Source organism: Protopterus annectens, chromosome 8.part0 (assembly GCF_019279795.1).
Source record: "Protopterus annectens isolate FY-2018-M chromosome 8.part0, PAN1.0, whole genome shotgun sequence".
NCBI lineage: Eukaryota > Metazoa > Chordata > Ceratodontiformes > Protopteridae > Protopterus > Protopterus annectens.
Genome location: NC_056741.1, coordinates 1,806,056,962 through 1,806,074,883, shown reverse-complemented (window position 1 = coordinate 1,806,074,883; position 17,922 = coordinate 1,806,056,962). Strand labels below are relative to the sequence as shown.

The window sequence follows — 17,922 nt, the reverse complement described above, 5'->3', positions numbered from 1 at the left end:
TTTGTGAGATAGGATAAGAGAAGATATCTTTAATTTCACTTGAAACCCCAGAGTATAAGATTCTATATACTTTCTAAGGATTCTTTTCAACCTGATAAAGATTCTGCAAGTATAAGGCAATCATCCAAATATAGAAAAATATGAATGCCTTGAAGTCTGCAATAAGCAATTGCTGGAGCCAGACACTTTTTAAGTACCCCTGGAAAAGTAGATAGTTCAAAAGGTAGGACAGAGTACTGATAATGTGATCCAGATAAAGAAAATCTTAAAAAATATATAAATTATTTGTCAATGGGAAAGTCATGGTAAGCATCTTCTAAAAATCTAACTTAACCGTAAAAGCCAGCAAAGGAACCAGAAGTAATACAATCTGAAGGGATAACATTTTGAACTTTGAAACCTTTATAAAATATTGAGAAAGGAGAGGTCTAGCACAGCCCTTGAAAATTCCTTCTTTCTTTCTTTGGCAATAGAAACATCCCTGAATAAAATCCTTTGTCCCTCTGGTCTGCGGGCATTGACTGAAAGACTGCATAATATAATATCTGATCCAGAATAGGAGAAAATATAGATATTTGGTTTACTGGGCAAAGAGATCCCTGGAGAGGAGTGAGGGAATCCCATTTCCAAGTGTACGCCTGCTGGATGATTTTTTAAAAATCCAACTGTCTGCAAGACTATGTGCCACAAGAGAAAATGAAAACTCGGATACACTGAAAGGTTGCCAGGGCAGGATGGGGGAACAACTTGAAAAGACCAATAGTCATTCGGACTCTTTAGATTGCTAGACTGACTTATTTCGTATAAGAACCTTCATGCCATTGCTTTTTAAAACTGTTTACAAGCCCCATGCTGCTTAAAATTCTTATTTAAGATGGGAGGATAAGGTGGAAGGGAATTTTTTTTATTTGCTTTAAAAAAGGTAGGTTGGAAAATTTGACTTACCCCTTGTATCAATTTTCCCCTCTCATCAAAACTCTTAAGTACCTCAACTGCAGAAGACCAAACAGAACTTCTTGTCTATGGGAGAATTTTAAATTTCAGCTCCACAGGGCACACCAAAGGAATGCAATTCAGTAGCAAGAAAGCTGTGAGCTTTTTGCTCTTTATATTTCTGTATGGAGCTCCTCTCAAGATCCTGACAATTCAAGCACTTGGAAGGCACCCTTTAGTTTTAAACAGCTAGCCAGTAGCAGTGGTGGAGGACCCATATAGCTTAGACTAGTGCAAAGGTGTTCTAATGTTGCACATCCTGTGTACTTTGTAAACAACTACATGTCACTGTATACGGCATTTGTTTGAGGAATCGGTACCATCCTCAGAAACAAAGGTAGATTTTTCCTTTTTTAGTTCTTTAATAGCCTCCTTTGAGGATTCCCTCCTGTCAGGTTTGACAGTTTTCTCCTCGTTCTCTAGTTTCTATGACTCAGAAGTTTTCATGACATACAGTAAAGGAAAACAGTCCAGAATTAACTAAAGTGTTAGAAGTTGTGTTAAAAAGAGTGGCTTATAACCTACCACATTCAAAGTTTCAAATTCATTTGGAGACTCGATTGATTGAAAGTCTCTTTAAGTGAGGGAAAACGCTGAACAGCATGAGACCCTAGACAGCTAAAAATAATCAGAAGCACAAGAGTGATATAAAGCAACTGAGGAGGCAACAAGAAGAAACTGCAACAATGCCTCCTTCCAAGGTTATACACAACAAAGTCATAGGTTCAATATAAGTGTATAAAGAGAACATGAAACTGTTGTCTGAAAAACTAGTTAAGAAGACAGGTAAAATGGGATAAAACTGTTGTGTTGTTATTTTTTGTTATAGAAAGGTGACTGGTTTAGTCCACTTCAAATCATCATCATTCTATCTTTTAAGCCAAATAAGTAATATTGTGTAGGAGGTACCCATATAATCACATACTTTTTCTTAGACTACGCTACTATATTAAAATCTGACTGTCCAATGTAGCTTTACCGGTGGCAGTGTTCAATACCCTCACTTGCCTTTCTCAGTAGGGAACCACTGGAGCAAGAATTTAAGTATTTCTACAGGAGACCCATACTCCTGCCTGCCTGGAATGCAAAATCTCTGCCTGGAGTCCACCAATCAAAAAATATACTATAAGTTAGTAGCATCATCTTGGATACAAAGGAAATATATTTATTCTTTTTCACCAAGTATGTGTAATCTTGGAAGTAATACAGTTACAGATTTTGTGTGTGTGTGTGTGTGTGTGTGTGTGTGTGTGTGTGTGTGTGTGTGTGTATGTTTATTTGAGGGGGGAGTCACAAATGTTAAGGTCTTCACCTCATAGACAAAGTACAGGGTTTGATTCTAACCACAAGTTACTGGCTAGACTTAAAATGGCCCTTCAAGGCAGTTAGCCTAGTATTCACCTATGAACAAAATGCACTTACTCCCCAGAAACTACTCCTTCTCTGGAACAGGCTCCCTAATGGACATAGCCTGTAAATGGTTCATCTCCCAGGCCCCCGGTTGTAAGTGTTTCATCTCCCAAGCCCCTACTTACACTTATCAAGGATACCAGAACTTGTCAGAGATTTGGGATGCATGACTAGACTTTAAAGGCCCTTGTGGTCATTAGCCTACTAAACACCTATGAACCTATCAACCCAATAGCCACCATATGGGGGTTACGGGTTGCAGGGGTGAAGCTACCCCCCCCCCCAAGTAAAACATTTATTTTTAACATATACCAAATAAATTGTACCATACAAGTCTGCTAGGTGGTAGCAAACTAGTCTGAGTTAGTCTGGGTGTTACATAATCAAGGTCAGCAACTGGAATTAGGCCTCTTTATGCAAAGCAAACAACTATATTTTTGCCACACAGAATCTGAGCAATGAAATAATCATCATCCCTGAAGTAGGGTGAAAAAGTGGCATTTTACTAGGCAAGGAAGACTGTTGATGGGTATGTTACCACGATATTAAATCATCCCTACTTTTGGATCAGTGTGGTAAGCACTGCCACGTCTTGAATGCACAGAATGGCAAACAAGAACCAGGAATTCTGATGACCATCACTACTAGGTTCCTTTTAGGAATAAAGCAGATTTACAAGGTGCTGTCTTTATAGGTAACCAGAGACTGCAGCCAGGTGCAACTCTCTGGTTTATTTATTAACTTAGTTGACTAGATCGTAGGCTGGTCCTCAGAATATTTTCAGTCATAACTCACATCAGTTAGGCAGCTACAAATTTTAACAGATGCTTACAAATTCTGTGGTACTGTATGATTCAATGAGTGAAATGCAACATACACACCAGGAGGCACTGTGCTATCTTTCAGCCATAGCAAGATACACTAATGAAGCTTTTGCAAAAATTAAAGTGATCTGATAGGAAAAAAAAACTACACTCTGCAAACTAAGTAAGACTGAATACAAAGTCATATGGGATGAAGGGATTTCTGCTGTTTGCATGACTACAATCCTATCATAACAGCGAAGGCAAGGACTACATTACATAATGAAAATCAAATGTGCTTACATTATAATGATATCCACCAGCAAAGAAAAGTATGATCTATATATATATATATATATATATATCTATATATATATATATATATATATATATATATATATATATATATATACATACATATATATATATATATATATATATATATATTTATATAAAATCTACTTTTGAGGTAGTTATATAAACTCTATCACTCACTATTGAGGAAAAATATATTATGTCACTAGCATGTAAAACAAAGAAGATTTTGCCACACTTTTTAAGAAAAATATAACATTTTTAGTGCTTTTGTTTATGAAGCAAAGTTGTGGAATGAGTAAAAAATTTGGCAAAAATACTGAAACCCACTATTGTTACATAAATTTCTTAAACGAAGCCTCACTGTTTTGCTAATTTTTAATAATTTTATTCAGAACATACATTCAAGTCATTCTTTCTTATAAGAGCTGCCACTTCTGAGATCCAAGCCAAAAATGTTTTGGTCAACTGCTTCAAAAAAGTTACTGTAGGAATGGATGAGGGCAATCAGTAAACATCATGTATCTGGACCTCATAAATTAATCAACATCATCACATAGTCAGGTACAATAGACAAACTTTCTGAGATAAATGTAAATCCCTATGTAACTCAATGGGTAGCAAACTCGATCAGAAACAGAAAATAGAAGTTATGTCCTTACCATAACGTTCCATGTGGAGTGTTTATCTCGCCTTTGTTCTTACACCTGGGTTCGGAGCCGATCCTCGGATCCGTGTCGGCCGCTTGGCAAAGCTCTGCATCGAGAAGAAGCTCGAGACCAACCTAACTCCCACAATCCCCCTCTGCCATTACCTCAGATCTAGTTTGCAAGCAAACCAGTAGAGAACAGAAGAGAGCATAACACATTCATGCCAAACAAGAATAAACCTATTTACATAGCACAACAACTGCTCAAGGCAGAAGCAGAAGAAACAAACCAGGCACCTAAACTGGACGTTCTTCCTGAGGGTGGGAGGGTGGGAATGTAAGAACAAAGGCGAGATGAACACTCCACATGGAACGTTATGGTAAGGACATAACTTCTATATGTGAGAGTGTTCAATCTCGCCGTTTGTTCTTACACCTGGGTAGTGTCCCTAGCTCCATATTCCTGAGGAACTCAGGGGAGAACGTTCCTGAGCACAGTGGAACCAAAGGTTGCCCTGTCCCTAGAAATCCTGTCTACTTTGTAATGAGAAATGAAGGTATGTGGTTTAGACCAAGTGGCAGCTGCACAAATAGTGTCTAACGGCAGGCGAGCTGCATGAGCCAGGGATGTAGATACTGATCTTGTAGAGTGCCCTTTGGGCTTGACAGGTAAAGTTTGCTCAGAGGCAGTATAAACAAAAATAATACAATCAGAAAGCCATTTGGACAGGGTTCGTTTTGTAACTGCCATACCTTTCTTGCTGTCTGAGAAGGCTACAAAGAGCTGGTCTGTCTTTCTGTGATCCTTTGTTCTGTCCAAGTAAAATCTTAGTTGTCTGTGAACATCTAACTTGTGTAACATATATTCCAACTTATTGGAGTGGTTCTTGAAAAAGGTGGGTAGTTCAATGGACTGATTAATATTATTAACGGAGCAAACTTTGGGAAGAAAGGATGGATTAGTGCGAAGAGATACTCTGTCAGGGTGAAAAATCAAATAAGGATGTTTAACTGAAAGAGCTTGAAGCTCCGATACCCGCCTGGCCGATGTGATAGCCACCAGAAAAAGGGTCTTCCATGACAAAAACTTCAAAGGACAGGAAGAGGCTGGTTCAAAAGGTGGTAGCATCAGCTGTGACAAAAGAAGGTTCAAGTTCCAAGGTGAAGTAGGACTTCTAACTGGTGGTCTAATATGGAAAGATCCTTTTAGAAAGGCCTTACAAAGTCTGTGAGCCATAATAGGAGCCCCACTTTCTCCCACATGAAAATTTGATATGACAGCTGATTGCACTCTCAAAGTGGCAGGAGAAGCCCCTTGGTGGAACAATTCGGTTAAAAACTCCAAGACCTTATTCAGAGGAGCTATTAAGGGATCCAATTGTTGTGTAGTTGCCCAGTGCACAAAACGCTTCCATTTACTAGTGTAAATCTTTGTAGTGGAAGCTTTATGAGAAGCCACCAGGATATTTTGAACTGCAGGAGATAGAAGATCAGACCTGGCTAAGAAGGGAAGTGGAGCAGCCAAGCTGCTAGTCTGAGGGAGAGAAGCAACGGGTGGAGAGCCCCTGACGAGTGGGTCAGTAGATCCGGCTCTGGGTCCAGGATCCAGGGTTCCCGCATTTGGTGTGCTAGAAGAAAGGGAAACCATATTTGATGAGGCCAGAATGGGGCAATGAGGATAATTGTCCTTTGCAGGTTGCTGGCTTTCTGTAGAAATTTTGAAATCAGGGGAACAGGAGGAAAAGCGTACAGGAGACCCGGAGGCCAATCGTGAACCAGAGCGTCCCTTGGGACTTCCCCTGGAGGGGGTAATAGGGCAAAATAGCTTCTGCATTTGGCGTTCATTGGAGACGCAAACAGATCGCAGGAAGGCTGGCCCCACTTGCGAAAAATTTCCTTCGCAACTGACTGTTTGAGGGACCACTCGTGAGGTAACAGGATGGCTCTGCTCAACCTGCCCGCTATGACGTTGGATAACCCCGGGATGTGCGTTGCTATCAGAAAGCGACCCGTGGACTCCGCCCATTGCCAGATTCTCATGGCCTCTCTGCATAGTTGGTAAGACTTGGTTCCCCCTTGCTTGTTTATGTAACAGACTACAGACATGTTGTCCGTCTGGACTGCAATTGTCCCTAGAGGAAGAAGGGGAGCAAAGTGTTGCAATGCTAGAAACACTGCCCTCAACTCTAGAACATTGATGTGCAGATTGCATTCCAAATTGGTCCATTCGCCTTGGACTGTCTGTCCCTGAAAGATGCCCCCCCACCCTATCAGGGAAGCGTCCGTGGTCACCGTTGCTGTCGGAGTGGGCAGCACAAATGGTCTTCCGTTGGAGAGATTGCAAGTCCGGAGCCACCAAGCCAGGTGTGATTTGCATATGTTTGTGATGTGGATTTCGTATGTCAGAGGTAACTTTTGGAACGACCATTGTGCAAACAGTAGCCATTGAAGAACTCTCATGTGCAGTCTTCCCAAGGGTATCGCAATGAGAGAAGCTGCCATGAGACCCAAAACCTTCAGAACCAGTTTCGCTGGGGACTTTCTGGATGAAAGAAGAAGAGATATATGGTTTTGTAGGGAGGCTATCCTTTCTGGGGGAAGCCTCAGAATTAAGCAACGCGTATCCAATTCTGCTCCTATGAATGAGATATGCTGTGATGGCTGTAGTAAAGATTTTTTGAAATTTACGGAAATTCCGAGATGAACACAAAGTTGTAGTGTGTAATCCCTGGCCTGAATCAGTCGATGCTCAGTGGTGGCAGAAAGGAGCCAGTCGTCCAGATACGGAAACACCTGGAATCCCAGGCGTCTCAAGTGAGACGCTACCACTGCCATACATTTGGTGAAAACCCTGGGGGCTGAGGTCAGACCAAAGGGCAGGGCTCGAAACTGAAAGTGACTGGCTCCCAGCCGGAAGCGCAAGTGATCCCTGGACGCCCTGGCCATTTTGATGTGGTAGTAAGCGTCCTTTAGATCTATTGAGCACATCCAGTCGTCCTTCTGTAAGAATGGAAGGATCGATTGAAGCGTGACCATCCGGAACTTTTCTTTCTTGATGAAGGTATTGAGTTTGCTTAGGTCCAGAATTGGCCTTCAGTCCCCTGTCTTTTTTGGAACTAAAAAAAACCTTGAGTAAGTTCCGAATCCTCTTTGGTCCGCTGGGACTGGTTGGATGACTCTTTTTTTTAGCAGCTTTGAAATTTCTGTAGCTGCAGGACCTCGCAGATGGGGCGGCACATCTGGGAGTCCTTTCTGTGGAAATGGGGGCAATAGGAAGGGAATTTTGTAGCCTCTGGTAACAACGCTTTTTACCCAATTGTCTGATGTAAGATTTTGCCAGGCCTGAGGGTATAAAGCTAAGAGACCCCCGACTGCCTCCAGAGCAGGACAGTCGGGCCTCCTCTCAGGAGTGCTGGAAAGGTTTCCCGGGGAGTGTATCCCTGTCACCTTGGTTTTGCGGACCCCCTCTGCCGCCAGGGCGACGTCTACCACCTCTGCCCCCTCCTCTGCCTCTGGAGGGGGTATCACCTTGTGCGCCTGGGAAAGAACCCTGGGGTTTTTGAAACCACATTTTTCCACCACGTTGCCCTTTGGGGTATGGTCTGGATGGGGTGGAAAAACGGACTCCGACAGCAGACAGAGTCTTTCCCTCTTGCTCACACCGGGTAAGGGTCTCCTTTACTTTGGGGCCAAAGAGAGTGGCACCATCAAATGGGGCGTTAGTAAAGGAAGACTTGAAGGCTTCCGCAAATGAACATAAGCGCATCCAGGATTGCCTACGAAGAGCAATCGCTGAAGCTGCTGCCCTACTCGATCCTTCGGCTGCGTATGAGATCAGCCTCATGGACGAGTTTACAATAGATGTAACGGTATTGAGATGTGCTGTAACTTTCTCTGAGACAGCAGCATCTGTAGTACCCTGGAGGGTATCTCCCAACTCTTTGATTAGATCCCTCTGTAGCCGTGTGAAATGGGTCAAATAGTTCAGGGATCGCATAGAAAAAGCCGCTGAACTAAAAATGCACTTCCCATATCTGTCCATAGTCCTAGAATCTCTGTTAGGCGGATGGACAGATGAGGAAGATTCAGACATCTCCTTTTTCGTGGCCGCTGCCACCACCATAGCGTCCACTGGCACTCCCTTTGTCAGATAAGCCTTATCTTGGGGGGCAGTAATATATTTGTTAGGCTTTCTAGGAACTGGCTCCACCGTGTCAGGTGTCTCCCACGCCCTTCGAGCAATCAGTTCCATCAACTCGTCGAAGGGCGGAGTGACCCAGGAGGAGGAAGGGCGAGCACCGAATGCCTTCAGCAAGACTGACTCATCCTCAGAAGGGGGGAGGGATTGCCAATCACCTCTCTGCTTTAGGATCTCCAGGATGTCAGAAAAGGAGACATCCTCTGAGGGTGACTTTGGGGACCCTTCTGACTCATCTAAGTCAGTGCCCGATGTCAATGATTCTTGTGGAGAATCTAAGTGTCTCCTCTTACACAATCTTTTCCTCGGAACTTCCTCGGGGGGGGGCATCCGAAGAAGCCTCCGAGGAAGAGGGGGCACCCTCTAGGGGTGGCTGAGACACTGGTGCTCGATGCTTGGATGTAGCTGTGGGTGCAGAGGAGGATAATGGCCCTTTATGGGAAGGAGAAGCTGTTTCTGCCAAAGTGGTTGTCTGAACAGACAACACCTTCCTCATGAGTTCGAAGGCCCCCGGGTCCCGAGTCGAGGCATCCCCCGGTTCCGAAGAAGTCGGAGGAATTCCCGAGACAGGCACCGAAGGCATCGACCCCGAGGACGGAGCCGAGTCGATCCGAGCCGAGGCCCCGAGAGGGAGTGTCGGAACCGAAACATCGGTCCGACTCTCAGTCCCGGACCCAAGGATGGATCTTCGGCTCCGAGACTCTGGTACTGGATCCGATGGAGTCGAGGTGAACGGTACCGACCGAGAAAAAGACGGTTCTGGCACTGAGGGCTCCACAATCAACAGGTCAGCTTCTCCCGGCTCCGAAGACTGGATAGGCCTCGGAGGAGGAACAGGTGGAGATAAGGGAAGGCCTTCAAGTCTCGACACCAACTGGGAGGAGACAGAGATAAGTTTGGACAAGGCTGTATTCTCCATCAATTTCTGCACCACGCGGTCTACATCGGTGGAAGAATGCGTCGAAGGAATCGAAGACGGAGCCGACCTCAAAAGTGTAGGAGGAGGAAGCTCCGTCACCGGTTCCAAGACTCGAGGCTCGGTAACTGACAACAGTTCAACACTCGGCCCCGAAGTCTGTGGAACCAGTGATCGAACTTTGAATGAAGAGCTCGGAGCCGATGACTTGGGCTCCGACGTCTTCGATTCCTTCGAGGATTTAGATGCCTGGTCTGATGCATCCAGAGCCTCTTGGAATGCAGGCTTCAAAAGGCCCCTATCCATAAGTTTCCTGCGCCTATCTGTCATGACCCTTCCACTGAAAGAATGACAGATGGAGCAGTCTTCTTGCAGATGGAGCGGGCCAAGACAGTAGACGCAGGAACTATGATTGTCTGTGACAGACATCTTCTGTCCACATTGGCACCGTTTGAAGCCTGATTTAGCCTTTTCTGACATGTTTACAAATTCCAATCCAGAAAACAGTGAAAAGCCAGTAGTAAATGTCTAATCCAGTAAAGAAAGTCAAAGCCAGTAATATTTAGTCAAATCCTGTTAAAAGTCACATCCAATAGTCAACTCCAGAAAAGTTAGGGTGGGGTAGGCCCCGAGGGAATAACTGAAAGAAGTATATAAAATTTATATACAGAACCGAAAAACCCTCGATACACTACTCACGCACACACACAGTCAATCTTTAGAGTTTGTATACAAAAAACAATGAAAAAAGTATAAGAAATAATCAATCTTAGCTTTGAGGTGGTCCGAGCTCATCAAAATGATGCGAACGTTGCAGCGGCAAACTAGATCTGAGGTAATGGCAGAGGGGGATTGTGGGAGTTAGGTTGGTCTCGAGCTTCTTCTCGATGCAGAGCTTTGCCAAGCGGCCGACACGGAGCCGAGGATCGGCTCCGAACCCAGGTGTAAGAACAAACGGCGAGATTGAACACTCTCACATCCAGTAAATAAGGGTAAATGGTCCTACCTCCACCAAAAGACCTTTCACTAGCAGTGTACTCAAGGATTCAGTGCTTGGGCCACTCCACTTTGGCATTTGCTTCTTGCAGGTTACAGCTAATGTTCAGGGTTTGTGGCTGGTTAAGTTTGCAGATGACTGCAAATTTGATGCCATCATAAACTCCCAGAGGACACCATGATCCTCCATTAGGCTTTATCCCAAACAAAAGTTGGTGTCAATACCATGGGCTAAAACTAAATGCCCAGAAATGCATTATTGCATTCTTCAGCAAGCATAGCTCCCCTTATAACTATTACATTGACAACACACCCTTGAAAGCTATTCCTTCTGTCCAAGAACTTACATTGACAATAAACTGTACTTTGATCACTATGTATCACCTATTTCAAGGAAGTCTATTTTCATCACACAGTTTACATCTAAAGGTATGGCTTCCAGGCCCAGGGATGTAATCATTCCACCATACCCAACACTCATTAGGCAGATCACAGAGTATAATGCTCCCTTTCTACAACTGGTACAATCCTAATGCTTCCTCGCTAACAAAATCAGGGGGCTAAATCGTACAAACTATGCAGACCATCTCAAAGCCTTGTCATTCTTCTTTGTATCATCACCAGCAGACTACCTCACCTCATGTATAGACCTTCAACAGACCATGCCCTGTCAGACTAATTACAAATTCTGAAGTACAGTGATGGCATAAACACCTGTTCAAAGGAGGTCAGTCTCTTCTACATTATAAAATAGAACATGACAGAGGGCCAGGTAAGTATCACAGAGAATTCCGCTTATGTGGATTCACCCTGTACTCTACACAGATCAAGGTACCTCTCTTATTCAAAAGTAACTTGGACGAATGGCAGGTTAACCACAAATTCACTCCCAGTTTAGCACCCTTCTCTCTCATGTATAGGAGAAACATGTAAATCTTCCAGCATATGCTTTCTTGCCCATGCATGGGTTATTTATGCACAATATATAATGGCTAAAAACTACCAGGGGAATGGAAGCCTATGCTTATTAAGATCTTTGCAGATCAACCGCCTAGAACTTATGAACAAATATTATGACATTTTATATCTGAAGTACTATAACAGTTTGCATAACTGAGAAGCTTTACAAGTAAAAGGTGTTTTTTTCTGGAAATATCATAGAGGAAAAAGACAACTATATATATTTATGTCTACATGCAGCTTAGCTGTCCCATTTATTAAATACTTCATCACATTCCCTACAGGCTGCTATTCTTCAAATGTACATCAAAAGAAGTTTTTATTCTTCAAAGTCAAAGAATAAAGTCAGGTTTATGACCTGTGTACATTAACGAAGTAGCAAATTTAAAAGACTAAAGTGACTGTCATAATTCTTTTTGTCCATATTTTTGAAATTTGCTTTTTATGATGGTTAAAGCAAACAAATGGGACTATTACTAATATACAGCTAAATTGCTCAAAGAGATACTCTGTGGTAACTAACTGAAATGACTTTTTAGCAGATGTTTTTCTTCTTCTGTCCTTGTTCAAATAATAGTCATAAAAGGCTGTGTTGAGGTTGACTTAGTGGTGCAATGGGGTGGAGATCTAAATGCAATACAGGTGGAAAGGGTTCAAGTAGCAGGCCTGGTCAAGTGAGAAAGCAGGTAGAGAGGTATTAAGAAAGAGCATTTTAATGCTGACTCACCCCTGCCAGGGAAATGTGAATTTCATGTCTGACTATAGCTTTTGGTAAAGGTCAAACAATTTAGCTCAGCTGGACAATGTGAAATTAGTACAGACAAATTATCTGCAGTGGTAGATGTATTGTACTGACATCATTGCATGATAAGCATAGAGAGTTTGGTGCAACAGTAGTAAAGTGAACTTCTTCCTCCACTATCAGGATGGCATTACACTAAAGGAATGCTTCTCAATCCTCCCACCTAGATGTGGAGATGAAGGATGGAAACTGGGACACAGCAGAAGTTTGATAGTACACAGCAGTAGCAGCAGGTGACTTAAAAATTAAAGGATATATTGAATATAAGTTAACCATAACAGCAAAGTTACAAGCCTGTGCTGAAGTTTACATACAAGGCCGGCAGTACTATAATTTAATACTGGAGGATTAATGAATCAATTACAAAATCTCAAGAATGTTACAACTGCTATTTTAAATGGCTGTTAAATTGTGTCACAGTTTCTGAAATGTAGGTTGCTTTAAATGGTGTGAAAATTATGTTTTGGTAACAATTTAAAGATTTTATAGAAAGCTGTATTAATTACACTGTTAAGTAATAAGAAAACTACACTGGGTATGTGGTTAAGATAAAATAAAATACCCATATAACAGATTTCCTCATTTTTTTTCAGAGCTGCATATCTGGCCTCAAAATGGAAGAACAGATTGAAATTAATAAAAAAATAACAGCAGCCTGATTTTGAACTTTGCTAACCATCAGTAACTAATAATGTGTGTGTGTGTGTGTGTGTGTGTGTGTGTGTGTGTGTGTGTGTGTGTGTGTGTGTGTGTGTGTGTGTGTGTGTGTGTGTGTGTGTGTGTGTGTGTGTGTGTGTGTGTGTGTGTGTGTGTGTGTGTGTGTGTGTGTGTGTGTGTGTGTGAATATCCACAAGAAAGTATCTGAGATCGAGGGTGGCCTAATGGTTAAAGTGTTTGCCTTACAAACACAAGGTGCAGGGTGTGAGTCTCACAAGGGATAATTGGCTAGGCTTAAAATGGCTCGCAAGGGCAGTTAGCTTAGTACTAATCTATGAACCTATGAAACAAGAATTTAAAAGGATGATAAAAATGACAGTTTTTTCACCATCTGGCTGAGTATAGCATACATAATGAAACTGGATAAATCCGCCAATTACTGGGATTTTGCTGTTTTAGATGATCAATGCACTGACCTTTTTTATGCTGAAAGTGAGCTGTTGGGTTGAAAGTTGTAGAACAGGAGCAATGAACTCACAGGTCACATCAACTGTCATTATCTTCTCCTTCCCAGATTGTCTGCCTATGATGGCATGACATAGCAGCCTTTCCTTGACAACCTGTAATAAAATAAGATGGCTATTCAGTCAACTGCATTGCTTCTGCTACAGTATGATGCACAGCAGTATGGCCTGTTCTAATAATGTCAGCACACTACAGAACATTGTAGTGCACCATGCTACTGATGAAACACTGATATGGAAAATGAAACTATTCACTGTTTCTCTGTCTCTTGCCATCTCTTGTCTCTGTATCAAACTACAACAGCAAATTACTGCTAATAAACCCATTCAATGAAGGATAAATAAAAAATAAATTACCCAATAAAAAAATGGATAAAGAAGACTTAGCTGCCATATTCTTTTACTTACAACCACCCAGGCACCATAGTGAAAGATACAAACAGTAGATTATACACCAGTGATGCACAACCTTTTTGTGGGGAGGGCCACTATACAAATTCTTAATGCATCTGCAGGCCACCTCAAAACACAGTAAGTCACTACGAGTTAACAATAAACACAGGTGGCTGGCATTTTTACTTAAGACAGCAGTCATGAAATTGACTGTTTTCTGCATCAACTTTGCATTTAACTTTATTCTAGCTTGCAGCTATGACTTATTACAAACTCCTGCAGAAAGTTACTACTGTTTACAGACTCCAAGTTATAAACAAGAAAGAATAGTTACTTCCACCACTAAAATTAGAGGTATGCGCAACTGCAGTCAATTAGGTAAGTAAGCACATGCTGGCAAGTTTGCATGACTGGAGTAAGGCATAGCATTTTTTCACTTTTTTAAAAAAATTTTTGGTTACTTTCTGGGGGCCGGATGGCATTGCATGGTGGGCTGGATTTGGCCCCCGGGTCCGACATTGTGCACCACTGTTATACACAGACTACAAAATACACAGAATTATACAACACAGAAACAAAATATGGACAATAGATTTGTATACTGATTACAATTATAAATGCAAATGATATTTTTTATAGTATGTACAATTAAGGTAGACAGTCAACCAATGGTCATTTGTTAAAAAATAGAAGTTATATCCTTACCATAACGTTCCATGTGGAGTGTTCATCTCGCCTTTGTTCTTACACATGGGTTCGGAGCCGATCCTCGGCTCCGTGTCGGCCGCTTGCAAGCTCTGCATCGAGAAGAAGCTCGAGACAACCTAATACCCACAATCCCCCTCTGCCTTTACCTCAGATCTAGTTTGCAAGCAAACCAGCAGTCAGAGAGAGCACACTCATGCCAAAATCACATATGCACAGAACTAAGAGTCTATATATATACATATATATACAAATATATACATGTCAACTATAAATACAACAACTGCAATGCAGAAGCAGAATGCCCCAGACCAGGCACCAAACTGAACGTTCTTCCTAAGGGTGGGAGGGTGGGAATGTAAGAACAAAGGCGAGATGAACACTCCACATGGAACGTTATGGTAAGGACATAACTTCTATATGTGATAGTGTTCAATCTCGCCATTTGTTCTTACACATGGGTAGCGTCCCTAGCTCCTTGTTCCTGAGGAACTCACGGAAGGACGTTTTTGAGCACAGTGGAACCAAAGGTTGCCCTGTCCCTAGAAACCTTGTCTACCTTATAATGAGAAATGAATGTATGTGGTGTAGACCAAGTAGCAGCCACACAAATAGCGTCTAGTGGTAGGCGAGCTGCATGAGCCAGGGATGTAGACACTGACCTTGTGGAATGTCCTTTGGGTTTGTGCAAAAGAGTTTGATCTGAAGAACCATAGACATAGATGATACAATCAGTTAACCACTTAGAAAGAGTTCTTTTGGTAACCGCTACTCCTTTTCTGTTATCAGCAAAGGCCACAAAAAGTTGATCAGATTTCCTGTGATCTTTGTTCTATCCAAGTAAAACCTTAGTTGTCTGTGGACATCTAATTTGTGCAACATATACTCCATTTTATTGGAGTGATTCTTGAAGAAAGTGGGTAATTCAATTGACTGATTAATATTGTTAATAGAACAAACTTTAGGAAGGAAGGATGAATTAGTGCGAAGAAAAACTCTGTCAGAGTGAAAGATCAAATAAGGGTGTTTAATGGAGAGAGCTTGAAGTTCAGATACTCGCCTAGCGGATGTAATGGCTACCAAAAAGAGAGTCTTCCACGACAAAAATTTCAATGGGCAAGAAGAGGCTGGTTCAAAGGGGGGCAGCATCAACTTAGATAATAATAAGTTTAGACTCCAAGGTGACGTAGGAGATCTAATTGGTGGTCTAATATGAAAAACCCCTTTTAAAAAGGCTTTACAAAGTCTGTGGGCCATAACAGGAGCTCCACATTCTTCCACATGGAAATTAGAAATGGCAGCCAATTGAACTCTTAATGTGGCAGGAGAAGCACCCTGATGGAACAATTCTGTTAAAAACTCTAATATTTTATTCAAAGGAGCCATAAGCGGGTCCACTTGCTGTGTATTCGCCCAGAATACAAAGCGCTTCCATTTACTGGTATATGTTTTAGTAGTGGAAGCTTTATGAGAAGCCACTAATATATCCTGAACTGCAGGTGAAAGAAGATCAGACCTGGCTAAGTTGGGAATTGGAGCAGCCAAGCTGCTAGATGGAGGGACAAGAGCGAGGGGTGGGGAGCCCCTGACGAGTGAGTCAATAGATCTGGCTCTGGGTCCAGGATCCAGGGTCCCCGAATGCAGTGTGTCATGAGGAAGGGGAACCAAATTTGACGAGACCAGAATGGGGCAATGAGGATTATTGTCCTGTGTAGGTTGTTGGCTTTCTGGAGAAACTTTGAGATCAGGGGGAAGGGAGGAAATGCGTACAGGAGACCCGGGGCCAATCGTGAATCAGTGCGTCCCTGGGGACTTCCCCTGGAGGGGGTAATAGGGCAAAGTAGCTCCTGCATTTGGCATTCATTGGAGACGCAAACAGATCGCAGGAAGGCTGGCCCCACGTGCGAAAAATCTTTTTCGCAACTGACTGTTTTAGGGACCACTCGTGCGGTAACAGTATTGCTCTGCTCAGCCTGTCGGCCATGACGTTGGATGACCCCGGGATGTGCATTGCTATCAGAAAGCGACCCGTGGACTCCGCCCATTGCCAAATTCTCATGGCCTCTCTGCACAGCTGATAGGACTTGGTTCCCCCTTGCTTGTTTATGTACCAGACTACCGACATGTTGTCTGTCTGAACTGCAATAGTTCCCAGAGGAAGAAGGGGAGCAAAGTGTTGCAACGCTAGAAACACTGCCCTCAACTCTAGAACATTGATGTGCAGATTGTACTCTAAATTGGTCCATTCGCCTTGGACTGTCTGTCCCTGAAAGATGCCCCCCCACCCTATCAGGGAAGCGTCCGTGGTCACCGTAGCTGTAGGCGGTAGCACAAATGGTCTCCCCTTGGAAAGGTTGCAAGTCTGAAGCCACCAGTTTAGGTGTGTTTTGCATGTGTTCGTTATAAGAATCTTGTGTGTTAGAGGTAGTTGTTGGAACGACCATTGTGCAAACAGTAGCCATTGTAGGACTCTCATGTGCAGTCTTCCCAAGGGTATTGCAATAAGAGACGCTGACATGAGTCCCAAAACCTTCAGTACCAGTTTTGCTGGGGATTTCCTGGACAAAAGAAGAAGACGTATGTGAGTCTGAAGTGAAAGTATCCTTTCTGGAGGAAGTCTTAGAATTAACTGATGTGTATCTAATTCCGCTCCTATGAATAAGATACGCTGTGATGCTTGTAGTAAGGATTTTCCAAGTTTACGGAAATTCCTAGATGAATACACAGTTGAAGAGTGTAGTCTCTGGCCTGTACTAGTTGACGCTGGGTGGTGGCAGAAAGGAGCCAGTCGTCCAGATACGGAAACACCTGGAATCCTAGGCGTCTCAAGTGAGACGCTACCACTGCCATGCATTTGGTGAAGACCCTGGGGGCTGAGGTCAGACCAAAGGGCAGGGCTCGAAACTGAAAGTGACTGGCACCCAGCCGGAAGCGCAAATGATCTCTGGATGCCCTGGCCATTTTGATGTGGTAGTATGCATCCTTCAGATCTATTGAGCACATCCAGTCGTCCTTCTGTAAGAATGGAAGGATCGATTGAAGCGTGACCATTCGGAACTTTTCTTTCTTGACGGAGGTATTGAGGTCGCTTAGGTCCAGAATGGGCCTCCAGTCCCCTGTTTTCTTTGGAACTAAAAAGAACCTTGAGTAAGTTCCCAATCCTCTTTGGTCCGCTGGGACTGGTTGGATGACTCTTTTTCTAGCAGCTTTGAAATTTCTATAGCTGCTGGCTCTCGCAGATGGGGCGGCACATCTGGGAGTCTTTTCTTTGGAATGGGATAGGATAGAAATGGTATACTGTAACCTCTGGTAACCACGCTTTTTACCCACTTGTCTGTAGTTATGTTTTGCCAGGCCTGAGGGTATAAAGCTAAGCGACCCCCGACTGCCTCCAGAGCAGGACAGTCGGGCCTCCTCTCAGGAGTGCTGGAAAGGTTTACCAGGGAGTGTATCCCTGTCACCTTGATTCTGCGGACCCCCTCTGCCACCAGGGCGGCGTCTTCCACCTCTGCCCCCTCCTCTGCCTCTAGAAGGGGCATCACCCTGTGTGCCTGGGAAAGATCCTTGGGGTTTTTGAAACCACATTTTTCCACCACGTTGC

The 17,922-nt window shown here is 43.1% G+C and overlaps 1 protein-coding gene across 1 annotated transcript in view; it reads right to left on the bottom strand.

Annotated features, from left to right (window-relative positions):
* Positions 1-17,922, bottom strand: part of HYDIN (HYDIN axonemal central pair apparatus protein) — a 6,673,197-nt gene that overhangs the window by 4,519,203 nt on the left and 2,136,072 nt on the right. Inside the window, exon 20 of the mRNA XM_044079523.1 lies at positions 13,176-13,319. Coding sequence (XP_043935458.1) covers positions 13,176-13,319 — 144 coding nt within the window. The remainder of the gene's footprint in view (positions 1-13,175; positions 13,320-17,922) is intronic.